This window comes from Anoplopoma fimbria, chromosome 16 (genome assembly GCF_027596085.1).
Source record: "Anoplopoma fimbria isolate UVic2021 breed Golden Eagle Sablefish chromosome 16, Afim_UVic_2022, whole genome shotgun sequence".
Taxonomy (NCBI): domain Eukaryota; kingdom Metazoa; phylum Chordata; class Actinopteri; order Perciformes; family Anoplopomatidae; genus Anoplopoma; species Anoplopoma fimbria.
Genome location: NC_072464.1, coordinates 13,561,922 through 13,589,564, shown reverse-complemented (window position 1 = coordinate 13,589,564; position 27,643 = coordinate 13,561,922). Strand labels below are relative to the sequence as shown.

General features: G+C 38.7%; 1 protein-coding gene across 4 annotated transcripts; it reads left to right on the top strand.

Annotated features, from left to right (window-relative positions):
* Positions 1-471: 471 nt before the first annotated feature.
* scn1laa (sodium channel, voltage-gated, type I-like, alpha) lies at positions 472-23,389 on the top strand. Of its 4 annotated transcripts, XM_054615282.1 has the most exons (27): positions 478-741; positions 1,160-1,278; positions 1,461-1,550; positions 1,643-1,771; positions 3,967-4,058; positions 5,745-5,981; positions 6,621-6,684; positions 6,834-6,975; positions 9,462-9,668; positions 10,215-10,481; positions 11,817-12,012; positions 12,184-12,188; positions 13,572-13,704; positions 13,818-14,056; positions 14,152-14,325; positions 14,416-14,772; positions 14,927-15,406; positions 17,195-17,303; positions 17,403-17,557; positions 17,732-17,905; positions 18,012-18,134; positions 19,775-20,044; positions 20,183-20,239; positions 21,316-21,453; positions 21,601-21,705; positions 21,812-22,082; positions 22,197-23,389. In XM_054615282.1, exons 1-27 carry the CDS (start codon positions 478-480, stop codon positions 23,387-23,389), a joined length of 5,790 nt encoding a protein of 1,929 aa, XP_054471257.1. The 4 variants fall into 4 exon arrangements, with proteins under 4 accessions (XP_054471258.1, XP_054471257.1, XP_054471256.1 ...); XM_054615283.1 differs by lacking the exon at positions 12,184-12,188 and having other exon boundaries at positions 472-741; positions 11,817-12,155; positions 17,174-17,303; XM_054615281.1 differs by lacking the exon at positions 12,184-12,188 and having other exon boundaries at positions 11,817-12,155.
* Positions 23,390-27,643: the final 4,254 nt, after the last annotated feature.

The following is a 27,643-nucleotide window of genomic DNA, read 5'->3' as shown; positions in this document are numbered from 1 at the left end:
AGGATGAATCTATTCTCCTCTGTCTCAGTGCTCTGAGGGAAAAGTAGACTCTTATCATTTTGAGGGATGGCAGAGAGGAGCAAGAATCTCACCTGGAATTGATCATTGTCATGTCAAATCTTAATTTTATCTGCAGATAATTAGATCTAATTTTACCATAGCTGGTGTGAATGCAGTTCTATGACACCCATCTCTTGGCACATTACAGCCTGCCACTTCCTGAGATGATGATCTCTGGCAAAATAACAAAACCACACCCACCTTCCTCTACTCTCCATTTAAAGTGGTTCTAATCTGACAATAGACATTTGCTGCAACAAATGCTTTACTTATTTTTCCTTCTTTTAAATAACAATATTCTATATTGGATATAACTCAGTTGTTAACCTCCAATCAGTTCTCATTATCTGTTCTGACCCCTCAGGCCTTTCTGATGTTAGAGGCTAGCTGTTAACTCTGAAGGCGCAGGATGACAAGATGGCACAGCTGCTTGTACCACCAGGTCCAGACAGCTTCCGCCCCTTTAGCCGTGAGTCCCTCAAAGCCATCGAAAGACGTATCACAGAGGAGAAGGCCAAGAAGCCCAAGGGAGAGAAGAAAAAACGCAATGATGAGAATGTGCTCAAGCCCAGCCGAGACCTGGAGGCGGGCAAATCCCTCCCTTTTCTGTATGGGGACACTCCTAAAGGCTTGGTGTCGACACCGCTGGAGGAAATGGATCCCTTCTACTGTAATCAGAGAGTAGGTCTACTTGAGTTCAAAATTGAGCATAAAGTCTAAAGACACATTTAGCTTTGTTTTAACTGTGTTAAGATGTAGATATCATTTTGGGTTTAATACTCTCAAAGGAAAGCTGCACTGAATTGAGGATTCTCTCAGCTGGCACTGCATGCAGCTTTTAGCCAGAGGCTTTGAATGTTAGATAACAGGTAGACCAGGCCAGTAAAAAAGATTTGTATGACGTTCATCAGCAATATACGAAATGTGATCAGTGATTTGCACAGTGAAATGTGTTCTATATGTCATCAAGTACTCTTTGATCAGTAGTTGGAAGTTACCATATGATACCATCATTTAATATTTGTCCCAACCATAATGAGATATTGCAAGTCAGCTAAGAAATATTAGTATTTTATACATATCCCTTTTTTCCTGACAGACTTTTATAGTATTAAACAGAGGAAATGTCATCTTCCGATTCAACGCCGCTCCTGCCTTGTACCTCCTGAGCCCCTTCAACCTTCTTAGAAGAATATCAATAAAGATTTTGGTACACTCATATCCTTTCATGTGGATAACAATCTGATAAGCTTGAATTATGTTTATGTTGATCCCATAATACTATTCTAATCTTATATGAACTGTTTACATTGTCAACTTGCATGATATTATGATAGATTATACAAAAAAGTTGTTAATTCCCCAATAACACAAGTGGCTTCCTTGACAACTGCCTGCAAATTGTTCAATATGTTGATCATGTGCACAATCCTCGCCAACTGTGTATTTATGACACAGAATGGATTGCCTGAATGGGCAAAGGATGTGGAGTAAGTGTCCCACAAATTTACACATTGAATTCCATGATCAAGTTATATAATTAAAAAAATTGTTTAACAAATAATGTTTTTTTTTCCAACAGGTACGCATTCACCGCAATTTATACGCTTGAATCCCTCATTAAAATTTTAGCTCGAGGGTTCTGCATAGGAAAGTTCACCTTTCTAAGAGATCCCTGGAACTGGCTGGATTTCAGTGTTATTGTCTTGGCGTAAGTACAGTTACAATAATGTTTGAACAGTTGTTACATATTTTCCCCATATGTTCCTTTGTTTTGACAACTAACAAGTTACATTTTCTACTTGTTTCACTGTTGGTAACAAAAGCAACAGTTTTTTCAAAAACGTCTTACTATTTGTTCTAACTCACACAGGCTCTGCCCTAGTGCAATACTCTCCTCCAATCACGAGCACACATTTTCCGACTGAAAATGTGCATAAGCGTAGCTGGCCAATCACGACATGCCTACCTGAATGTGTGCTGACCCCACAGTATAGAAGACACTCTCATATGCCATCACACTCTACACGCAGGGCTGCCGGCTTTGCTCAGTGGGGTGATAAGGGCATATGTGGTGGTCGTTGTCTGGTCTGCAGGAGTGTTTCTAGAGAGATTAGATGTTTTCCTCCGTCAGAAAGAATCAGGGTTAGACCAAAAATGTTCCTGGCTAAAGCCCGACGTTGACAACACCACTGCTAGTCAGTTCATAAGGTTCTATCACTTGGACACAATGGGCTCCTTTTCAAGTTCTGTGGTTGCTTTAAACGACACAGGACAGGTGAACAGGTGTGTGTGTGTCAGTTGTGTGTCAACATGTCCTCGTGCTCCTTGATGAACCTGGCAATGAGGTGTGCAGGGAGTGTGCTGCTTGTCTTTTGACACCTGCAGAGTTAGGCCATGGCTCTTCCCCAATTCAGTTGCGTACTACCTGGGTTGGCTGGGCCCCCCTACTTCTCCGCTGTGGCAGCCTAGATTATAAACACGAAGGGCAGTGGTGACTTACCTTTAGTGGATCACGATCAGTGTGGTTAGGTCAATTAAATGTCGTGGCAGAGCATGCATTCACCAGGCTTCACCCACTGTACCCATAGAGTCCAGTAGAGGGCGGAGCCCTTGTGTGTTAGAACAAAGGTTACGATATTGTAACCCTAGTCCATAAGCACAGATGGAGTCCTCTACCAAAGGGCCCCTGCCACTCTTATCCCGCTCGCTGAAGAAGGTGTAGGATAGTTTGGCAGCAAGGTGTGCTGCATAATTTACTGTGGGGTCCACACATTTCTCATAGGTGCGTCCTGATTGGCCGGCTTGGGTTCTGCTGCATTGATCTTTTTATTTAAAATGTTCATTGTCAGTGAGCGAATGCCTGCTTGTGATTGGAGTAGAGGTTTACCCATAGAGTCCAGTAGTGGGGTCTGCCTGTGCTTATAGATCCAGGGATAAAATATTGTAACTTTCAATAACTTATTATTTATATATACTACCAGTTATCACTAATTTTAAGGCCATTTTAGGTCTTCTTCTATATCTTTCTTACAGTAAACGAATCGCCAACAATACCTGTTTGTGATACACAGCAACAAGCCCATTTGTTCCAACTAAAGGCGTAATTTGTTTTAAAACAACTCACAATCAAATTGTTTCCCTTTCTTAAAATGGCTATATGATTTCCTAAAACAGCTGGACACAGGTTTTAAGCAAACATGTCTTAAACAGGGGTGAATAGTGAATTTGTTTGGCAGCACTATTTTCAGTCGTGGATTAATTCCACGACTGAAAACCAGGATAAATATGAAAGAAAATTAAAATCAAACCTTATGAACTAAAAAAGAACTGTGGTTTGAATTGACATAAAAAACTATTACAAAGTTTGTTTATAAGTTATTTAGCTAAGGCTGATCTATAGAGGGAACCATAAAGAACATCTTAGGATGGATGGGTAAAACAACACTGAATGGAAATGCTATTGACTCTTTGAGTCCATAAATAATTTTTAAACAGTTACTGATTCGTTTGGTTAGTGAGTCCTAACAGTGGCATTGCTGATGGTTATTGTAATTAAGGAACATGTCATCCATGCAACAATGTGGCTCATTTATGTGTTTTTAAATAAAATATCTGTAGAAAATTGAGGTCTATGTTATTAATGAGATTGTTGGTTTCGGACTTTTTATGGGATTTGTCAACAATAAGAACAATAAAGAATATGACCAGACTTATCCAAACGTATGCACATGGTGCATCTAATGCTAATCACTGTAGCCTCATTATCATCTACCTTTACAGTGTAAACTGTTTCTGTTTCATCTGTTACTGTAAAAAATGTAATTAACATTCTGGGCTTCAATCTATGTTACATGTATTTTTTGCTCAGTCAATATTCCACTTTCATTTAAAATGTCCCTGCAGGTATGTAACAGAGTTAAAGGGCCTAGGCAATTTTTCAGCACTTCGCACATTCCGAGTGCTAAGAGCTTTTAAAGCAATTTCAGTTATCCCAGGTAAGCAGTAGGAGCAAGTGCATGTTAGTTAGCTTCTTGCACCATTTTCTCCGGCTGCCCCTCTACCTCCCCTCTTCCAATTACCGACCCTCCTGCTGCAACTGTCATGGCATGTATACTGGCTGCTCCTGCAACCCCACCTTTCCCCCTCCTTATCACAGATTTATCACAGAGTTCTTTCAGCAACCTGAACGTCCACAATCCTAAAAACTAACTTGGGCATCCCAGGTGACAGCTAGGTCAAATGGTTGTGTCAGATCTTCAGGTCTTTAATGGATAATTTGCTGAGACCAGCTTTTTTTACTCGTAGCCATTGACATCAATAATATTAAACAAGCAGCAAAATTCAAGATTTAATCTCTTGTGTGATTTCTCACCTTGGGATCTACAGGGTTGTAGCAGTTTAGTTTGTATAGTTTCTCTGTGAGATTTGTGCAATTTGCTAATGTGTTTGTTGCACTATTCCTTGTTAGCCATTTGCTTCTCTTTGCTTGTGGTTAAGGAAAGCATCTGTGGTCAGGGTGTGTCCCATTATTGTTGCATGTACTTCATTACTCACATGCATGATCCTAATTTCCTATGTTACTGACCTATTACCACATTGAGCCTCAACGATGTAAAGAAAGGGGGTGGCTCAAATAAAAGAGGGGGGGGGGCAACTACTTTTTTTCTTGCATTTCTTATGTTTGCTATTAAAACATCAAATAGCCTAGTTGTGAAGGATCTTCATCTCATGGCTTAAATTATAGTGGGAAAGAATAATAAAATAATAATAAAAGATGAATGTTTTACTTTAAAGGGGAACCCCTAGGATTGTATGTATTAAAGTATCTTTACAAGTCTTGAGGAGTACTAATATGTTAAAAAGCTATATAAAGCCTATTGTGGCTACAGAGAGACAGGCGCGATGTTTGATAAATTGCCTCAACTCCTTTGAGTCAGCATTGGGGCTAGTTTCAAGAAGTACTACCCTGAGCCTTCCTCGTAGCACTTATTGCATTCGTATTAGTTTGTTGCACTTATTGTATTCGTATCAGTTCGCTGCACTTATTGTATTCGTATTAGTTTGTTGCACTTATTATATTCGTATTAGTTTGTTGCACTTATTGTTTTCGTAGTAACTTGCTTCTGCACTATACTTTTGCTCTGGTTTATGCTTTTAGATGCTTGTTTAAGAAAGGAGATGCACTTATGACTTCTGGTAACTAGTAGTTCTCTTGAATACCTATGTTGAATACACTTATTGTAAGTCGCTTTGGATAAAAGCGTCTGCTAAATGACTGTAATGTAGTGACTACAAGTTTCAAAATAAAAAAAAAATCTGGGGGTGTGGAGTTAGAAAGAAGTGAGCATACCAGACCTCTGTAGACCTGACGCCTGCAGCTTGAGGTAACATTAGTCGCTAATGGCATAACGCACCCAAATCCTTAACAGAACTGTCCAATTGCATTGTAGGTGATGAAGGCACCCGGTTTTGATTAAAAAGAAGCCTGCAATAAATAAATAATATGTCTGGTTCTGCTGTATTGATATTTTTATTAAAATGTGTAGTGCAAAATCTGTGTGTACTCCTTTAAAGACAGAGCTCACTGGCTTCACTTTTATTTTTTTGCACATGCCTGCTGTTAATGTTGACAGTGTCTTTTATTGACTAGTTAGAGTAACAAGTGATACTGTATGTGACAGGCTTGAAGACCATCGTTGCTGCATTGTTCCAGTCAGTGAAGAAGCTTGCAAATGTGATGATTCTCACCGTCTTCTGCTTGAGCGTCTTCGCCCTCATAGGATTACAACTGTTTATGGGCCATTTAAAGCAAAAGTGTTTACGGACAATTCTTAATTCCACATCAGTTGGTCCATCATACAATGGGAGTGACGTAAATGGAAGCACATTCAACTGGGAAACATACTCGAGTGATAGCAGTGAGTATTTTACTATCTTCTGTTCTACTTTGTGTTGGTGTTAACTTGATCCTGCACAAAAAAACATGCAGCAACACAAAAATTATGACCTATATGAAATTATATGATTTGGACTACTTGTCATTATTATTTAGGTTTTCTTTCAATATTTACCACTTTATCAGGTAAACCTCTTTTCTTTAAAAGGCTTTTCACATTTATTTTCCTTGATATTGCGTCAGAGCTACATTGTAATTTATGAGGCTATATTTAAGGATGCTGTTGTATAGTACTGGAATGCATTATATTGAGAGATGTAATATTTTGTTATCCTCATTGGGGTGGACAAAACATTACTAAAACTGGAAACAACATTCACTATAATGCCGCCACCTTTAACAACGCCACTAAACACAGCTTCAAAAAAAGGCCATAGAGTTGAATTGACACCTTTATGACCATGTGTCAACAAACACCTATTACTACAAGATTCACAGAGAGATAATTTTTGGTAGCACTCTTGTACTTGATTGTTTTAGATTGTAAGGGTGTACCCATTCAAATTATATTCATATAATATTATGATTCATTGCCTATCATGGACTTTTTAGCAACCCCTGCTGACAAAGAAAATTATGAATTTCCTTCTTTTCCCATCAGGTAATTATTATTACCTTCCAGGAAGACGAGATCCATTGCTTTGTGGAAACGGCAGTGAAGCTGGGTAAGCTTATTCCCCCAGAAGGCTTGATACAACATATAATTTGTAATATCCTTGTATGATATATCTGTTTCTGCATAAACATTACCATTCAGTGTGAATAGGGGGAAGTATGATTCCCTCTGACCTTGACGCCTATCTGTTTGTTTCAGGCACTGTCCAGAGGGGTTTGTTTGCGTCAGAGCGGGAAAGAACCCAGACTATGGTTACACCAGTTTTGACTCATTTGGTTGGGCTTTCCTCTCTCTGTTCAGACTGATGACCCAGGATTACTGGGAAAACCTTTACCAGCAGGTAGGCAGTGGAAAGGCTTGGTGAACTTTTTTCAGGCATACAATACATATAAATGCATGTGATTGATTTTCATTAAACATGTATATATATATATACAGTGGGGGAAATAATTATTTGATCCCTTGCCGATTTTGTAAGTTTGCCCACTGACAAAGAAATGAACGATCTATAATTGTTATGGTAGGTTTATTTTAACAGTGAGAGACAGAATATAAAAAAAATAATCCAGAAAATCACATTATAAAAAAGTTATAAATTGATTTGCATTTGATCGAGTGAAATAAGTATTTGAGCCCCTACCAACCAGCAAGAATTCTGGCTCCCACATATCGGTTAGATTAGTCCTTTCACTTTAAGAAAGTACTCTGAATCTCAACTCGTTACCTGTTTAAAAGACACTTGTCCACAGAATCAATCAATCAGATTCCAACTTCTCCACCATGGGCAAGACCAAAGAGCTGTCTAAGGACGTCGGGGCAAAGATTGTAGACCTGCACAAGGCTGGAATGGGCTACAAGACCATCGGAAAGCAGCTTGGTGAGAAGGAGACAACTGTTGGTGCGATTATTTGGAAATGGAAGAAACACAAAATGACCATCAATCGCCCTCAGTCTGGGGCTCCACGCAAGATCTCGCCTCGTGGGGTATCGATGATCATGAGAAAGGTTAGGGATCAGCCCAGAACTACACGGGAGGAACTTGTTAATGATCTCAAGACAGCTGGGACCACAGTCACCAAGAAAACCATTGGTAACACACTACGCCGTAATGGATTAAAATCCTGCAGCGCCTGCAAGGTCCCCCTGCTCAAGAAGGCACATGTACAGGCCCGTCTGAAGTTTGCCAATGAACAACTGAATGATTCAGAGAAGGCTTGGGAGAAGGTAATGTGGTCAGATGAGACCAAAATCGAGCTATTTGGCATCAACTCAACTCGCCGTGTTTGGAGGAAGAGAAATGCTGATTATAACCCCAAGAACACCATCCCCACCGTCAAGCATGGAGGTGGAAACATTATGCTTTGGGGGTGTTTCTCTGCTAAGGGGACAGGACGACTTCACCGCATCGAGGGGAGGATGGACGGGGCCATGTACCGTGAAATCTTGGGCGACAACCTCCTTACCTCAGCCAGGACACTGAAAATGGGTCGTGGATGGGTCTTCCAGCACGACAATGACCCAAAACATACGGCCAAGGCAACAAAGGAGTGGCTCAAGAAGAAGCACATTAAGGTCATGGAGTGGCCTAGCCAGTCTCCGGACCTTAATCCCATAGAAAATCTGTGGAGGGAGCTGAAGCTTAGAGTTGCCAAGCGACAGCCTCGAAACCTTCAGGATTTGGAGAAGATCTGCAAAGAGGAGTGGACCAAAATCCCTCCTGAGATGTGCACAAACCTGGTGACCAACTACAAGAAGCGTCTGACCTCTGTGCTTGCCAACAACGGTTTCTCCACCAAGTACTGAGTCATGTTTCCTTAGGGGATCAAATACTTATTTCACTCGATCAAATGCAAATCAATTTATAACTTTTATATAATGTGATTTTCTGGATTTTATTTTTGATATTCTGTCTCTCAATGTTAAAATAAACCTACCATAACAAGTCAGTGGGCAAATTTACAAAATCGGCAAGGGATCAAATAATTATTTCCCCCACTGTATATATATATAGTATATATGAGCCCCTGAGAAGAGGGTTGGCTTGTTTAATGGCAGGTTGATGAAAAGTTTGACCTCATATGTGGTGGTGAATGCTGGATTTGTACGGTCCGCTTCTCTAAATACATACAAACAGGCAGTGCTTGCTGTGGTAAGGTGGGGCTCTGTCAAAAAGACAAAGCATTCTCACATTACAATGTTGGTATTAAAAGTGTTCAAACAAACCTCTAAAGGAAGTGCAGGTGCATCTTGGCCAGAAGGAACAAGGATGAGTCCCTCTGTGACTCAGGCAAACACAACTTGAATGGCCTTAAAGGCAAATAGGTGTCCACTGAATAGGCTTGTAGTATCAGTAAGTAAAGCAAACAGTAACACAACACTGCACTGTGTGTCATTGCATTACCTGTCTCTCGGGAATGAGGATCAGTGATAGTTTTAATCTTTTCATTCTTTTCGCCTGATTGTGTCACCAAAGCAAAGTTTACAGGGTAATTAAACTATTTGATTAAATATAGTAATTGAAGTATATTCACATAATAAAGAATGTGATTGAGTTTAGCTAATCTAGACATTATTTCTTAAATTATATTGGTCACAGACAAATTGAGAGACAGAAACATCTGTATAAATTCTGCAACTTGATGGAGCTACAGCCACACCATCTTAGTGATAATGATATACTTTGCTTACAATACATAGCACAAAGCAGAAAAAGAATGTGGACTAAACAAATCTGACATCAAAAAAGGATGATAAAAGTAAAATTCTATAAGTAAATTAAGAATACGTATAATAGCTAAGTATACTGCTTCATTGTTTTCCTTCCAGACGTTGCGGGCATCTGGGAAGCCATACATGATCTTTTTTGTGCTGGTGATATTCCTTGGTTCCTTCTACCTGATCAACCTGATCTTGGCCGTAGTAGCTATGTCCTACGAGGAGCAGAGCCAGGCCACCATAAAGGAGGCGATAGAGAAGGAGGAAGAGTTTAAGGCCATGATTGAGCAACTGAAACTGCAGCAAGAGGACGCTCAGGTACAGGACAATCAAAGATTCTGAATTGTGCCAATGAAACGACATACATTCAGGATGCAGTTTACATTATAACATTAACAAGAAACTCATAATGTGTATTTCATAGTCTGATTCCAGTATTTGCTAGAATTTAAAACTGATGGTGGTTTCACACCAATAAATAGATAAATAAATAATTCAGAATTTCTCCACCAGAATTTCAGGCTTCAGTCCTTAATGTTGGTAAATCAATGTTACATAAAAAATAATGAACACAAAATAGTATAGTATAGTAAAATAGTATAGTATAGCATAGTATGAATCTGCATCCTGTAAATGACCCCCTACAGACCTAAAGGGATAAACATTTTGCTTTCTTCCAAATAAGATGCTACCCAGCCATTGTTTGTTTATTTATCACCGTAAGATATAATCTATTTCCTTCTGATTCCAGGAAGATATATCTGTCTGCAGTTGAATGCCTTTTCGACAAGATTGTCAGCAAAAACTGAAGAATTTATCAAAAGATTCTCGTTATTATTTATTTCCCTCTCTTTCCTCTTCTAGGCAGTAGCAACTGCAGCTGCTGCAGAAAATGGGGAGGCCAGCGATAATGTCACTGGCCCTGAGAGCTCCTCTGACGGCTCCAAGCTCAGCTCCAAAAGTGCCAAAGAGAGACGCAACAGACGAAGAAAAAAAAAGGAGGAGGGCAAAGGGGCTGATGAGAAGCTTCCTAAATCTGAGTCACAGGACAGTATAAGGAAAACTCGCTGCCGCTTCTCTGTGGAGGCAAACCAGATGAACTATGACATGAAATGTTCATCTGCACATCAGGTTCAGTATGATCTATCATTATGATTTGTCTATGAAAACAGTTATATTCTGCTACCTACGTATTGTGAACTGTTGCCCTGCTTTCAGCGTATTATGTCCCATCTCAACACTAAAGACAATATATTACAGTCCTTTTCCCATCATTCTTTCTTGTGTTTCTACATTACATAATTCTGAATCAGTCAAGAATAATACAATTTCAATAATTAGAAATTTTAACTTAATACCTAGACTATTTTTTCAGTTTACAAATGCACCCAAATTACGGTGCCATAAGCTATAAGATTCAATGTCAACAACTCATATTGTAAATTATACGCATCCTTAATAATGCAGAAATACTGACTCATCTATTGACAGACGGTAGCAGTGCTTGAAATTCATCCCTCCTCCAGTGATCAAAAAAACAAAATGAGATAGCATCAGGAGAGATCAAAACTCCAGTCTGTGATAAGTGTTCTCTTACCAGAATGTCAGATATGTTCAACTTTCTTTCAATAAGAAGAGTCTCTGGCTTTTGCCAAGCTCTTTGCAGAGCTCTTAAAATGAGTGACAAGAGAGGAGAAGCAAATGGATAGATAATGTGATTTCAAAGCTTACATTACAGCCGTCAATAGTTGAGAGCAATTCCAATATCATACCAAGTGTTGGATTGTAGAATAACTATTATGTGATAATTATACATATTTGCAAACTTTTCTAATCCTTCATGAGTGGCTTACAAATTTTGTGATTACTTCTATGCATGCGATTAAGACCAATGCAACGTTTCATTCACTGCTATCACAATCAGGTTTTTTTCTTTTCATCATCGGTATCGTCACTGACATCATTATCATCATCATTATCATCATAATCATCTTCTTCTTTGTCATCATCGACTTCTCTCTATTTTTGCTGTTATTGTGATCTTGATGTCATCATCAAGAAGCATTTTTATTTTACAATTTTCCTCCTTACAATGCTTATCACTATTGTGACCACCACCATCATTATCATCATCATCATCATCATCATCACCATCATCATCATCTTCCTCTTCATCATGATCATCAGCATCACCAGAATAGCCATCATCATCATCATCTTTTTTCTTCTTCATCACCAACATGATCATCATCCGAATGATCTTATTCATCAAAAACATGTATTTTAAATTTTCAGGCCTCACATTCATTATGACCATCACCATGTTTATCAGACCATTTTATCATCACCTCACCAAAGAAATCACTTATACAGTATGTCCTTTGCACATATGACGATCGCTGTCATCTCCGTTCTTTCCTCTTTACGATCAACATGTATCCACTGAAGAATATCTTTCTCTCCTAGTCCTTTCTGAGTTTTCGTGGACCCCTCTTGTCACCCAGACGGAACAGCAGGACCAGCATTTTCAGTTTCCGAAGCCAAGTGCAGGACATGGGCTCAGAAAATGAGTTTGCCGATGATGAGAACAGCATTTTTGAGGACAACCTGAGTCGGAGGGGCTCTTTGTTTCTTCCAAGGAGTCGGGATCGACGCAGCAGCAGTATGAGCCAACGCAGTTTCTTGTCGCATCTCCTACTTTCATCCAATGGGATCAAGCCCAGCTCTGTTGACTGCAATGGCGTTGTTTCTCTGGTGGGTGGGAATTCACTCCCACCGTCACCTGGGGGGCTCCTTCTGCCTAAAGTGACGGTAGATATGGCCTCCACTGGAGACAATGTAAGAAAGGCTTGTCTATTCGAAATCGCCCTATTTCATTTTCTTTAGCCTTGTCCATAGCTTCATTTATTTAGTTTTTCTTTTTTTTTCTTTATCCTTTTCTCACATTGTGCCTTGTTCTGTGCACTTTCATTTGAAGGATATTGTAACAGTAGCACAGAATTCCAAAGTACCAAAGTCCATGGTCCAAAGTTTGGGAGATATTTCACTAAAAACTTAAATTGCAGCTAGCATGAAATATAAGCACCTAGAAAGGTGCAGTCAGTAGAGTTCAGAACACGGCCAGGTTAGCACATCTCAGCTCTGTCTCAGCTCCGCCTCGCAGGTGTCACGGTGACTTGAAGCATTTATTTAGGCGTCAAGTCTTCTGAGCAAACTATTTTTTACCACTGTGTCTCTGGCCACAGAGCAGCGGCTGAGGGGAAGCTTAGCAGTGTGTGTACTGGTAGTTTCATTAGCTGTATAGCATTTGTCCAAACACACCATCCAAAACAATAAAGGTGAGCAAACCTTTTCCCCAGCTATTTCTCTGCCTGCAGAAATACTCAACTGTATGATAATTTGTGACCCTATAGGCCATGAACCTGTTAAGAGTAGTGAGTGAGGAGTCAGCAATATATGGCATTGTCACACAGGCAATAAAAGGCAAATTATGAGAAGTGTGAGTCACTGCAACCAGCTGCGGCCCTCAAGCATGCAGCCTAAAATATTATACAGTTTACTGCAGCAGTATGCAAGATTGGCCATGGACAGACACAGAGATGCTCACTCACTCATGCACACACTGACACACGCACACATTACCAATCTCATGATCCTCCTGGAGGAGATAATGATAATGAAAAAAATCTTGAACAAACTTTGAGGGTGAATTTTATACTATTACTAAATTTGATAAATTGGAGAGAAATTTCAGTGACACACTGAAGGGGAAGCAGTACACAAGGCTTCAATCCACCCTTGTTTGACACGAGAGCCTTGGTGGATGCTAAAGATAACTTTTTTCTGCTGTTTTTAATGGACATGAATGACAAAAATGATTGTCATTATTCTGCTACACTTTTGTTTATTGATCCCCTCTGCTTCTCAAGCGTAAATGTGGCTTCTGACCATATGACAGGGTGCTATTATTATGCTAAGTTATCGCGTATTGTGGCGCTTTACTGTACGATTTCCTTTTTGGAGTCAACCTGGTGTAGAAATAAATAACTTTTTAATGCACAATTCCCTTTGATTGTTTCTTCCTTTTACTTGTACAGCTTTGCAGTGTAATTCAAAACAATGACACTTGCATTCATGTTTGTAGCTACTGTATATCCATGGTGACATGTCACTTATTTTCTGTAACACAGTTCCATCTGTAACAATTTTTTCTATGTCCAGGCTGACACCACTGACACAGAGTACAGGCAGGCCAGTGGAGGAACACACCAGGAGTTTATGAACTTCCTCGAGGGCCCAGAGGCCAGACAGAGAGCTCACAGTATAGCTAGTGTCATAACCAGCACTATGGAGGGTAGGTATGGTGCAGATGGCATACGTATCCTATCTTGATTATATCTTTGGTATTGAAAAAAACATTATTTTCAAATGAAAATAAATCTTTTTTCCATTAAATGTCTTCATCAGAGCTTGAAGAATCGAGGCAGAAGTGTCCTCCTTGCTGGTACGATTTTGCCAACACCTACCTCATCTGGGAATGTTGTCCAGCATGGCTGAAGATCAAGAGGGTGGTTAATCAAATTGTTATGGATCCATTTGTGGACCTAACCATCACCATCTGCATTGTACTCAACACATTGTTTATGGCCATGGAGCATTATCCAATGACCAACGGTTTCTCCTTTATGCTGTCTGTGGGCAACAAGGTGAGTGGACTATAGTTGTACAAAAAATATTGTTTTGGCAAAAGAGTTATGATGTTTATTAATGGTCAGCATTTCTGTTTTTTTTTTTTATAAAGATATTCACTGGAATCTTCACAGCTGAAATGGTCCTCAAGATCATTGCGTTGGACCCATACTATTACTTCCAGGAGAGATGGAATATTTTTGATGGAATCATTGTCAGTTTAAGCTTGATCGAGCTTTGGTTGGAAAACGTGGGTGGCATGTCTGTTCTGAGGTCATTCAGATTGGTGAGTCCATATGATATAGTCAATACGTTCATGTGCATTTTGTGTGCCGAAAAATATTTAAAATGATATGTTTCTCTTTTGTTTTTACAGCTGAGAGTATTCAAGTTGGCTAAATCGTGGCCCACACTTAACACACTGATCAAAATAATTGGTAATTCAGTGGGGGCTTTGGGCAACCTGACGCTGGTTTTGGCCATTATCGTCTTCATCTTTGCTGTGGTCGGCATGCAGCTGTTTGGAAAACAGTACAAGGACTGTGTGTGTAAAATCTCTCCTGAATGTACTCTGCCCCGTTGGCACATGAGTGACTTCTCTCATTCATTCCTCATTGTGTTCCGAGTGCTTTGTGGAGAATGGATAGAGACCATGTGGGACTGTATGGAGGTGGCGGGGACCGGAAAGTGCATCACTGTCTACATGATGGTCATGGTTATTGGAAACCTTGTGGTACATCAACATCTCTTATGGGGCAATGCATGAGTCCAGCTTGTCCAACCCCATGATTCAGTTTTATAGCTACACACGTTTTGTTGTTATCATAAAGTGCAATAGCTGACAGATGACACAATCTTACATGAAGTCATGTCATTATCTCATTCAGGTGCTGAACCTGTTCCTGGCCTTGCTGCTGAGTTCATTCAGTGCTGACAATCTGGCAGGGAATGATGAAGACAACGAAATGAACAACTTGCAGGTTGCCATCGGACGGATTCATAATGGTTTGGCCTCCGCCAAGTCCGTGCTTCAGAGCAGCTGCAACAGTTTCTGCCTCAGGAGGAAGAAGAAAGGGAAGGGTGAGGACAGATCTCTGGATGAGCTCCACAAACCTTTAGGGCCGAATGGTATCCCCAACCATACCATCAAAGACTTTCCTAGGAATGGAAATGGGGATGTGACCGGAGTGGACAAAAATGGAGACAAGTACATAGTCATTAGCAAGAGTGATGATTCTATAATGTCTTTCATCAACAATCCCAGTCTGACTGTCATTGTTCCTATTGCTGTGGGAGAGTCTGACTTTGAAAATCTCAACACAGAGGACTTCAGCAGTCTCTCGTCTGATGCAGCAGGATGCCATGTGGTAAGGATGCTCTTGTGATTGGTCCATTTGGTCCCTTAAAGTGCCTTTGCTGTAAGAAATTAGTTGCTCCTTTAAACATTTTAGAGTATTTTCAGGTATGTCACTAATGTTTATAATGTGTGATAGATGACAAAGGATGTCAGTGTTGGATGTTGTTCTTGACAAACATATCTGTTGTTGTGGCTAAGTGGTTTGATCCGTCGCAGTCGTTACGTTGAAGCACTTTGCCCACAGTCCATGGCGATGAGGTATGAGCATGTGACGTGGCCTGAAGACCCCATATATCATGACCCTTTAACAGGGAGAGGCCATATAGACAGGAAACTGTAGATTACATTATGTGCCATTTAAGCCTGAGTGCTTGGAAGCTGAATCCTCCTCTTAGAGGGGCTCTTTGTGCTTTGCATTGGAGGTAAGCTCACAGTGTGGAAGATAAAGAAACACACTGTCTGTCTTCATGATTCATCTTGCTTTACTTTGTGAATTTACTTTTTCAAATTTTGTCACAACTTTCAAGAATTTTTGCCTGCAGGCAGTATTATATGTGAAGATTTGTAAGCAAAGTCGTTCCTGCTTGCTTTCTTCTGCTCAACAGATGTTCTCAATGTTTTAAAAGACTCGTAAGACATTTACTGCACATTTCATCCTTTCTAACCTTTTTAACAGATCACCCATTCTTTACTGACCTAACTCCATTCACTCTGCATTCATGAATTTGTATTTTAGTCGATGCTGTAATATGTATCTTCATTCAAACATTAGTAAAAGTAAATTTCTGTTAAATACAAAAAAATTTTTTTCTGATTTTGGCCCATAAACACACAAAGGCACAAAAAGGCTTTCTTGAACCATGCTTTAGATATTTCAGTCACAATCAAGAAATCTTATATTTAATGTTCAACTGTTTACTCGTGAGTCTGCTGAAGTACATCTGACAGAAACCAAATGAATGGATTGAAGCACAAACCACCACATTGACTTTAGTGCTCACATCATTCTATGCAATGCATCAGTTGGTCCCAGGACAGTCAAAAGCTCCTGCAATCTCCAGTAAGGCATTCAAGCTGTTTTCATCTACCAGCTATTAGGAGACACACCCTGTAGAAAGCAATACAACAGCAGACTGAGGGAGAGACCATGTGGCTAATGTAAAACACCGGCAGGCTGCTAATCTCCTTTGATATTTAGATCATTCTGCCTTACTAGATGTACTCAGTTTTTTTATTGCGACAAGTACTGTGTATATATTGTTTGTCTCTAATTGGCTAGGCAAAATTTTGACAGATTAAACAAGTAATGCTGGCAGACAGTTGTAGTGTGCTCATATCTTTTTACTCTTGTTTATCGAAATGAATAACATCAACAGTATTATTTTAAAATGTCATATGATAATGACTAATCAGTGTCACCATCCCTTTTGGTATAATATCTTGTCTTTGAGATTTTTTTTAGCCATCATTCATATGATTCAAACTTAAACTGAATGCATGTGAGTGAATGTCCTTGTGAAGACAAGGAGCTTTAAACAAGACACACAGCAGACATCAGTTTCAGTGGCAGTTAAAACATACCAAATGCAAATGTCTTGTGAAAGTCTCTTGGTATTTTATGACTATTTTTGTATGAAAATAACTTTATTTGGAAGAGAAATGGAGTGCATGAATTGGTTGTGGTCAGACAGGTGCTCAGCATGTCAGCCCCTTACATGAGCCATGGCTCTTTTATGTTTGCTCATCAACCACCAGTTTTACTTGGCTTCATCCACAGATTGTAGATGACGATGGCCAGTTCAGCTCCTCTGAGGGCAGCACGATAGACTGTTTGCCAGGCGGGGACAGAGAGTCTGTAGACTTTGAATTGGAAGAAGCTATGGAACCTGACGCCTGCTTTACTGATGGTGAATACTACTACAACCACCACTTAACCTAAAATGGCTGTGGTGTTAATCTAATACTCCAAACTGGTAAATCACCATCTCCCCTTTGTCACTGCTTAGGCTGTGTGCAAAAGTTCCAGTGCTGTCAGGTAAATGCAGAAGTGGGATGGTGGAAGGTGTGGTGGACGCTTAGAAAGACCTGTTACCGGATCGTGGAGCACAACTGGTTTGAGAGCTTCATTATCTTCATGATCCTGCTTAGCAGTGGAGCACTGGTAAGACAAGTTGTTTTTGAACACCTGATTTATTAGGGGGCTCTCATGTATTTACATATTGTATATGGCTTTCTACATCAGGCTCTAACTGTTGTGTTTAAAGAGCATTTTACCTTACAAATATGGAATTCATATTTTCAATGCATTACTCAATTTAATTTTCTACACATTCAGGCATTTGAGGATGTCTACATTGAGAAGAGGAAGACCATTAAAACAGTGTTGGAATTTGCTGACAAAATCTTCACCTACATCTTCATTCTGGAGATGTTACTGAAGTGGGTGGCATATGGATATGCCAAGTATTTTACAAATGCCTGGTGCTGGCTGGACTTCCTCATTGTTGATGTAGGTCGAAGCAGCTCTGCTAACACAGAAAGACACCTACACTTACTCTTTTCAACAATTATTAGGTTGCTGTTTCTTAAGACATTTGTTTGTGCATGTATTCTAGGTCTCACTCGTCAGTATGGCAGCCAGTGCTCTGGGATATTCTGAACTGAGTGCCATCAAGTCTCTGAGAACCCTTCGAGCTTTGAGGCCACTGAGAGCCCTGTCAAGGTTCGAAGGCATGAGGGTAAGAGTCACAGGATTTACACTGTCACCAGCTCACTGCACTGGTACAGAGTAAAAGCACTCTGCAGTCTGGCAAAGAGCAGCATAAAGATCTATAATTTTGCAAAACATAGTGAACGGATACCCCAAACATCTGTTGCTTTTAAATGAAGCATTCCTTTCCTTCCCTAATCCTCTTTCTCCCGCTGTTTGTCCTCAGGTTGACTTATATATTTAAATGGCAAAATTGATCATTTTCTTTTCTTTTTAATTTAGCATCTTATTATGCGCCACTTATTTTGATTAAAGGGAATAGTTTGACATTTTGTGAAATGTGCTTATTCGCTTTTATGCGGAGAGTTCAATGAGAAGATTGATACCTCTGGGATATGTGAAGCCAGAAGATGGTTAGCTTAGCTTAGCATAGAAAGCAATAACAGGTTAAATCAACTAGCCTGCCTCTGTTCAAAGTAAAACAAATTTGCCTTATTTGCCTAATTTGCGTCATTTTACACATTATGTCTCAGTTGTTTAATATTCACAAAAATAGAAGTGTAAAAACAACAATTTGTGGTTTTGGGGGCAGTTATGTGTGGTACTATTTTTTAGCTGGGAACAGTGACTTCCTCTACACTGCTGTCTGTAAAACTCAAGTGAAGACAAGACTTCTGGAAGGCGTTGCTTTTTCGCAAGAAATTGTTCGGCACACAACTCCCCATAACTACTTTACACTTCGGTTTGTGTATAAATTAAACAAACAAAATTCAATGTGTTAATTAGTGAGCTTTAGAGGTGCTGGTAGGTGGATTTAGTTAGCTTTGGATAGAGCCATGGACGCTGTTTCACCAAATTTCAAGTATTTATGCCAGATGAGCTAACCATCTTCTGGCTCCAGCATCATATAATTTATAATCTGTTAAATGTCAGAGTTTAAATTTAAGTTGTGTCATATCTGTTGTAACATTTCATATCGTTACAATATTTTGCTAAGGAATGCACAAACCCTAGACTTAGAAGGGTTTGCCCACTTATGTAACCTTAAGGGGAGTGTTGTTGGCTTCTGAATTAAATTTGCTATGTATTGATTGTTGCTTTCATGTTGTGGTTTTCTAGCACTTTACAGCAGTGTTAAGATGATAGTATTTCCTTGCATGGTAGCTACTGATTTTCCTCATTTGCATGAACAGCTTTTCGTCTGCATCAGTAGTAGTGCCTTTTTAGTTTCCAATATCATGTCACTGTTATGGATGTCGTTTGCTGGTTTCTTCAGCATGATTTCTTCTGTGTATGTTTCTGTTTACAGTAAGCAAATGTTATGGTGTTGCCATGCCTCTACAAGGTGTTCTGTTTCAATGTTTCTCTCAAATGTAGTTGTAAGTATTAAGACAACTTTAAGAAAGGGTAGAGAAACAAGCAGGTCTCCAGCCTTTCCTCTTATATCTTTTCCAACCTTAACCAGGCACAATCATTTATGTATTTTAACATTTGCTGTTAATCATAGCTGTGATGAGCTCATGCTGATGTGTATCGTGGTACTGAAAAATTCAATGTTGTGTTTTCCTAGTCTTACCATTACTCAAGTATACAGTGTGGTACATCAATTCTACATCCTCTGATTTCTGCTGGAGAGATTAATTATGTTTTGTATTTGTTGGTGTGCAGGTGGTTGTCAATGCCCTGCTTGGAGCCATTCCTTCCATCTTCAATGTGTTGCTGGTATGTCTCATCTTCTGGCTCATCTTCAGCATCATGGGAGTCAACCTATTTGCGGGGAAGTACGGCCATTGTGTCAACACAACCTCAAATAAGGATTTCCATGTATCAGAGGTGAAAGACATGATACAGTGTAAAAACATGACCAATGCTCGCTGGAAGAATTATAAAATCAACTTTGACAATGTTGGCATGGGTTACCTTGCACTGCTGCAAGTGGTAAGTAACTGAGCACAAGACAATTGATGATTTAAGCTTGTAAATACATTATTTTCTGTATTGGTGGAAAACTGGAAGCAATGCAAAGATCAAAGGCTAATGCAATATTTTTTGTGGATATCGTTCATCTTTATAAAGGCTACATTCAAGGGCTGGATGGACATCATGTATGCTGCTGTGGACTCTCAAAGCAAGGTAATATAATTTTAGTATTTTGCCCATCCTGTTTGTTACTTTTTTATAATTTCTCTTATAAAATCACTATACTTTAATAAGTTAAAATGCTTCATACATAATTATCCATTTTAAGTAGGGAAAAATAGCTAAATTAAAACAAACATTTAAAAAGAAATACAATACACAATCCTGCTATCTGATAAATATTTGCTCCTTGTCTTGATTTACTTGTTTTTCACTCTGACATTCATTTCGTTTTTAGTCTATTTTGAGATTTGAAAACACATTGTCCATGCAAATTTGAATAAAAATCAACACATTTCGTGCCCTCGTCAAATATGGCAGCTTGCTTGCTTAAAGTATGGAGCTGTACGCACCCTGCAAGTCTCAGTTTTGAATGTGTCAATTTCCGCTTGTTACATTCATACACTGTTTTTTCAAAATTAACTTCTGTGTTCACAGGACACATCTTGTTTATGTTTGGGCAACAAAACTACTGGGTTAGGTTAAAGAAAAGGTTATGGTTTAGTGAAAAAATAAGTCTGTTTTTTAAAGAGTTAAGTATGCTATGTTACGCAGCGGAAGTAGAGTTACGTAACGTTACGTATCCTAGTTAATGTTACTTAACTTACATTCGTAATAATGTTGACTTTTGGTATAGCACAGGACACAAACACCAGTCTTATGGGTGAAAGTCCTGTGTGTTTTTAACCAAACAACCTAGCTCCTTAACTTGAAAATCAAACATTTTTTTATATATTTTTATTGTCACAAATATAACCTGCACAGCACAAAGTAATTTTTTTAACCCATTCACGGTATTAGGAGCAGTGGGCAACTTTTATACAGCACCATCTAGAAGCTGCAAACTGGCTCCTCTCCCTTAATCATATCTCAGTCTCAATTATCATTGACTAACTTATTCATTACAACAACATGACATGAGTTTGTTTGGCTTCACTGTAAACAAATACACCACAGGTCTGGTCCAGAAGTTTGCACTGTCGTATGAAATCACACTTGCTGTAAGGACTTCCATTTTAAGGGTTTTAACTTTAATATACTAATGTCTCCATTTTCTGTCACAATTATAGCAAGAAGAACAACCAGAATATGAGAGAAACATGAAGATGTACCTGTATTTCGTTGTTTTCATAATATTCGGAGCCTTCTTCACACTCAATCTCTTTATTGGTGTCATTATAGACAATTTCAATCAGCAAAAGAAAAAGATAAGTATCAAATCTGCTTTCTAAATGTTTGGATATTTTTTATTTTCTATTTTGAGAGAAATTAAATCTTTAATAGCATTACTTTCAGTTTTTCTTTCTCCTGATCACTTTTGCTGTGATTTAACATGTCTCACATTCAATGTTTACTTTGGAGGTCAAGACATCTTCATGACTGAAGAACAGAAGAAATACTACAATGCCATGAAAAAGCTGGGATCCAAGAAACCACAAAAGCCTATTCCTAGACCATTAGTATGTAACTTTAATCATGACTGCATCTTACCTGTATTACAAATCCGATCCTTGTTTCATAGCACCCAACATGTACTTGTGTTTCTCTGCCTTGTGTCTATTTCAGAACAAAATTCAAGGATACATCTTTGACTTAACCACAAAACAAGCATTCGATATAATAATAATGCTTCTAATATGGCTTAACATGGTAGCCATGATGGTGGAAACTGAAGATCAGTCTGAAGAAATGGGCAAAATTCTCCACAAAATTAATATAGCATTCATTGTCATCTTCACTGGAGAGTGTTTGCTGAAAATGATTGCACTTCGCCATTACTTTTTCACAAATGGTTGGAATGTATTTGATTTCATCGTCGTCGTCCTGTCAATCCTGGGTATGACTCGCCTCTGTTCACTGCAGTTCTCAAATAAATTCCCATCATTCACTTTGTCAATGTGTATGTATTGTTTGCAATTTGTTTGATAGTTTTCTTGCTTTTTTTCCTTAGGCCTATTTCTCTCGAAACTGATCGAGCAGTATTTTGTTTCGCCAACCTTGTTCAGAGTCATCCGCTTGGCCCGGATTGGCCGCGTCCTCCGCCTTATTAAAGGTGCCAAAGGAATCCGCACACTCCTGTTTGCCTTGATGATGTCACTTCCTGCCTTGTTCAACATTGGTCTCTTACTCTTCTTGGTGATGTTTATCTATGCCATCTTTGGCATGTCAAACTTTGCTTATGTCAAGAGGGAAAGAGGCATCGATGACCTTTTCAATTTTGAGACATTTGGCAACAGCATGATCTGTTTGTTCCAGATCACCACTTCAGGAGGATGGGATGGCCTACTTGCTCCCATTCTCAACAAACATGACGATGAGTGTAACAATACCACAGAGCATCCTGGCAGTCATGTTAAGGGAGACTGTGGGAATCCTCCTGTGGGCATCACTTTCTTTGTGAGCTATATCATCATCTGTTTCCTGATCGTGGTGAATATGTACATTGCAGTTATCCTAGAAAACTTCAGTGTGGCCACTGAGGAGAGCGCTGACCCACTAAGTGAGGATGATTTTGAAATTTTTTATGAGGTCTGGGAAAGGTTTGATCCTCATGCAACACAGTTCATGGAGTACAATAAGCTGTCAGAATTTGCAGATGCTCTGGACCCACCATTGCGCATAGCCATGCCTAACAAGATGGAACTGATCTCTATGGACCTACCAATGGTGAGCGGTGAACGCATACACTGCCTGGACATCCTGTTTGCGTTTACAAAACGTGTTCTGGGCGAGGGTGGGGAGATGGACATTCTAAGGGGGCAGATGGAGGAGCGCTTCATGGCCTCCAATCCTTCTAAAGTGTCTTACGAACCCATTACTACAACCCTCCGCCGCAAACAGGAGGACACATCAGCCACTGTCATCCAGAGAGCATTCAAGGAGTATGTAAGGAAACATACTGCTAGGAATCCCCCTGACACATCCAGTGATAACATTCAAAAGGATAAAACAACCATTGACAAAGGGGAACTTGTCTCAGGCAAACTACAAGACACTTCTAGTGCCGATAAAAGTGAACTGGCACCTTCAACAGCCCCTCAACCTTCATGTAACAATGAGACAACTAATGGAAAAAACAAATATGAAAAAGACAAAAGTGAAAAGGAGGTTGAGGGCAAAGATGTTGGAGAGCAATATAAGTAAAATAAGGCTGGAGATGCAACAAAGAAATTTTAATTAATGACAAAATGTTTACAACCTTTGAAAATGACTAAGTAATCCATTGGATATCGAGACCAAACTGACCATGCTTACTTCAGTCTAAAGTTTGTAGTGTAATGTGGCTCATACAGCTGGACAACTTTGGCTGTGTTCAGGTGCAAGGATGCCTTTTGGCAGTGTTCTGAAAGAAACAGTAGTTAATGCTTTAACCTATTGCAGCAAGTTCTGCTATCCAGTGTCTTGAATTATTGTTATATCACTGACTGTTGTATTACTTTACCTACCTTTTATTCAGGCAGAGAAAGTTTTACTTTATTACTTTAAGAATTCATTGTTTGATTAATTGACATTTTATACACTTTTTTAATTACTTTTCAAAAAGGTTGTTCCTTCAGGGGTAGTCTTTACAACAAGCAACACTGCCTCAAGGCTAGTCTTGCTTGATGCTTATAATACTCGACAAATCCAAGAGACCATGTTGGAGTTGCTTCAATTAACTAGATATGTAGACCTGCATGAATGTTGGTCCAGAATTATGCATGCCAAAGTGAACTATTTTCATCTTATGCTTCATGGTACGGAAAATGCAGTCACGACATGGCATTTTTTAAACATTACTGAACATATTTTAGCCTACAGTCCAAACTAATCTGGCCGAGAATGTTTGATTATCAGTGTCAGAGCAGTAACACTTGGCAAAAATACTTTGCACATTCAGTTTGTTGAATCATCAGAATCTTTCACATACTTCATCTCTGCCTGCTGTGTGCTACGTACCATTAACAATATTGCTTGTTGTGTACTGTTTGATATGAAACTGTGCTAAAAAGGGTCTTCAACTGAGTGTTTGCATTTCAAAGCTGGCGATTCAAAAGGCATGTTGTTTTCATACCAAAACTGACCCTGTTATAAATTACCTTGCTCAACCACAAATTTCTGACAGTGTGCTCCAGGAGGAGATCATCTATGACATTGTCTATTTGTAGGACAGCAGCATCGCTTCAAATTTTTGACTTCTTCAAACTACAGGTCCCCTCCATGTGTCTACCTTTTCTTCATTGTGTCTGTTTTCTTTCATAGTGGTTTTTCATGATGGACCTCAACGTAAGGATTATGAAATTATAGAATTTATGGAACAATTACTATTTATCACCTGTGATATGAAACCAAATATATTTTCCACGATCCGCTGTATCCAGGCAGACAGAGATAATATACATTTAGCAGGGGCTGTGAGGTGAAAAATGTTAATGTCTATAAACTGATTGATATCTACATAAGACAAAGCCCTTTGTTTGATTACTGGTGATGTTATATGACTGTGTTCTCTCAGCTTTACTTTATTTCTTAAACCTTAAAATGCATGTTTTTCTTTAGAAAGGGTGACCTTTCTGTTATTGTGTGGTTTGTAAACTGTTTTTTTCACAGTTTACTTCTCAATCTTTATCATGATAAATATCTAAGTTGAATGAAAGACGGCTCAGAATACTCTGAATGATTGTCTCAAGGACATGGCATCACACATCCCATGTTTCCTACTTCTGTTTACATTTTATAGTGGCAGTTGTGTCACTTTTGTTAGTTTCTAACATAGCTATGAACACCCTAGACTGTATCACAACCTCATCTGTTGTTCCATGTTATTGAAGTATAATTCCATTGATGTAAGTATATTTTGCATGTAATTAAAACGTCCAATACTTACACTATATTTTATGCATAACAAAAGAATGTTTTGATTACATAGAATTTAACATCTCCCATCATTTATATGCATATTGCTTGTAGTGTATAAATAAACTGCATGCAAGACACTGCTATAACCCATTTCACTGAAATGCCAAAAGAATAAAGATGACATGTACCTCAAGTATGCCTAAAATATTCATTTGTTTTCTTTTTATAAAAGACATTTATATATTGTTTTATGTTTGCAAAATCCTTCATTTAATTACTGATGGTGAGAGGGGGTAGAAGTGGATTAAAGGTAAAATATGCTCCCACAGTGAGGCAAACTGCCCATAGATTGGGCCTTTATTCATTAAGAATGACCCTGTTATCATACATGTTCTGGTGAAACTGTGTAATACTACTCCGTCATAAATAATCTGTTACAGTAATAACCTTTCTGTTGGATCATATGACATTCAGCAACAATTACAGAACATGAGTGAGCAGCTACTTTGTGTTGAGGAGGTTTATCAATTAGGATCCACATTGTTCATTTTGTTTGTTATGTGCAGGTCCAGTATATGCCTTGTTTACCCTTGCAAAGTGTTTATATTTCTTGAAGTTTGAATTTACGTTATTGTTCAAACAGTAAAATATGTGTTATATACATAATATATGTGATATGCACATTTTTATTCACAGGAAACCAACTGAACTGGTGTAAAATATTGTTTTTCTTTTTTATAAAAATGTATTTTTTTCCCCTGCATGCTTCCTATTTTTTCCTAACAGAGGTATTTGACCTTTACATATTCTATATGAACGTTAGACTTGCCTAGCTTTTTCTGACAATTCGGAATTTGCAATAATTAACATCTTTGGTCACATGAATCTGCATGCATTCAAAATTTACTATCAAAAATTGCCTTCTTCTCCCTGACCTGATTGAATGAAAATGTGTCAGGTGAGACAATACCCTAAGGGATTAATTCAGTTTTTTGTTCAAAGACCACATTTTTTATTTCAACGTTACGCTTAAGTGTTTCTAATGATCAATGAAAAGTCGAAAAGTGTTATTAGAGCTTATCAGAGCACACCTACAGTAAGTGTTTATTTATTTGGATGAAACTGATGAGTAATCATCAGACTGTCGTGATAACTTTCAGTTGAGAGGGAGGATCTCATTTTACAAAATGGATCTAAAGTGCTAACCACAATCAGAGACATTAGGCATCAGCTTTTACTGTTACAATAAGCTTAATGACTGTTAGATTGCTGATAGCTACCAAACAATAATCAGAATTAGTGTCAATTTTGAACCTTATATTAATCTCTCTTTGGGATATTTAAAGAACCTATGAATGTGTGACTTTTAGCAATGCCTCTTGAGTGACAATACAAAACATTATGTGTAAAATTTTCTTCAAAATCTTCACCGAGTAGGAAGCTTCTGAACTGAAAATGTGTACAGGTTTGTGATATTTTTGTTTCAGTTTAGTTTTAGCAAACATTTGTACAAGAAGAAATAATCTGGTTTCGTGGTATGCTTTATGGTTCCTGCAGGAAACTATTAGCATCATTAGCGGGTGGAACATTTAATTAATTATTAATAACAGTCCAGAAATTCATTACAGTCTAATATCGCTTTTACCTATTGTGGCTGCTGAATCCTGAGGGCAGTAAACAAGAGACTGATGGCAAAGTGCTGATAATTCCTGCCATACTGTCTCACAATGATGTGATTATCAGTTTGCGCCACACCCACTCTTTATGGCTCACATGTTGTTTTCCTGAGAAGCCAGTCAGCAAAACAATTGAGCTGCCTCTGAATAAATGTTTGTGTAACACTTTTTATGATAGCCATGTCTGTAATGCATTAGATACTTATAGGGCATTATAATCTGATTATAGCACTAAATAATTATAGTTAAAAAGCACTTATAAATATGTATAGTGATTTATAAAAATGATAAATGATCAAGCAGTTAATGATGACGTATACGATCAGGTATCAAAGTACTTCATAATTGCTGGTCACTCACTGACTACGTCATTATTGTTGGCTTTTATGGAGCTGTATGTAACATTCTGAACACCAATATAGCAGAAAACAACTATTTGCTATTTAAAGACAGAAGAGATTCTTATTCTCTAAAAAATGATCTTAGCCTCTAACTTCAACTGATGTAAAAGAGCCAATATACTGGAAATGTAGCGTATGACTGAAACCAGCCCACAGCTCCAACAGGTGGGGTTAAAGATTGCCTACTGTAATGACCAGTAAATCAAGAGTGATTCTGCAGATTCTCCCCACCAGTTGCCCAGCAACATGACATCAAGATCTTTTGTTAGACTGCATTAGGGTGGAAGGTCGGAAGTTGGTCTGCCTTGGCTTGGATGTCTATTTGGCTTGGGATCTCGCCACTGGCATGCATGGAGAGGCATGGGGGAAAACGGTTCAAAGAGAAATCCGAGAATGCTGCCCATAACGCCTTTGTAATTTAATTTGCTGAAGATGGATGGTAAGAAAATCCCATTAGATTAGGTACTGGTGAGTACCCCCCT

Bases quoted from the DNA above. Each gene is read 5' to 3' on its own strand.
- scn1laa (XM_054615283.1), top strand. From the start codon at position 478: ATGGCACAGCTGCTTGTACCACCAGGTCCAGACAGCTTCCGCCCCTTT. The intron at 1,279-1,460 runs ATATCCTTTCAT...AACTGCCTGCAA, and splicing joins ATAAAGATTTTGGTACACTC to ATTGTTCAATATGTTGATCA. The intron at 15,407-17,173 runs GTAAGGATGCTC...CTTCATCCACAG, and splicing joins ATGCAGCAGGATGCCATGTG to ATTGTAGATGACGATGGCCA.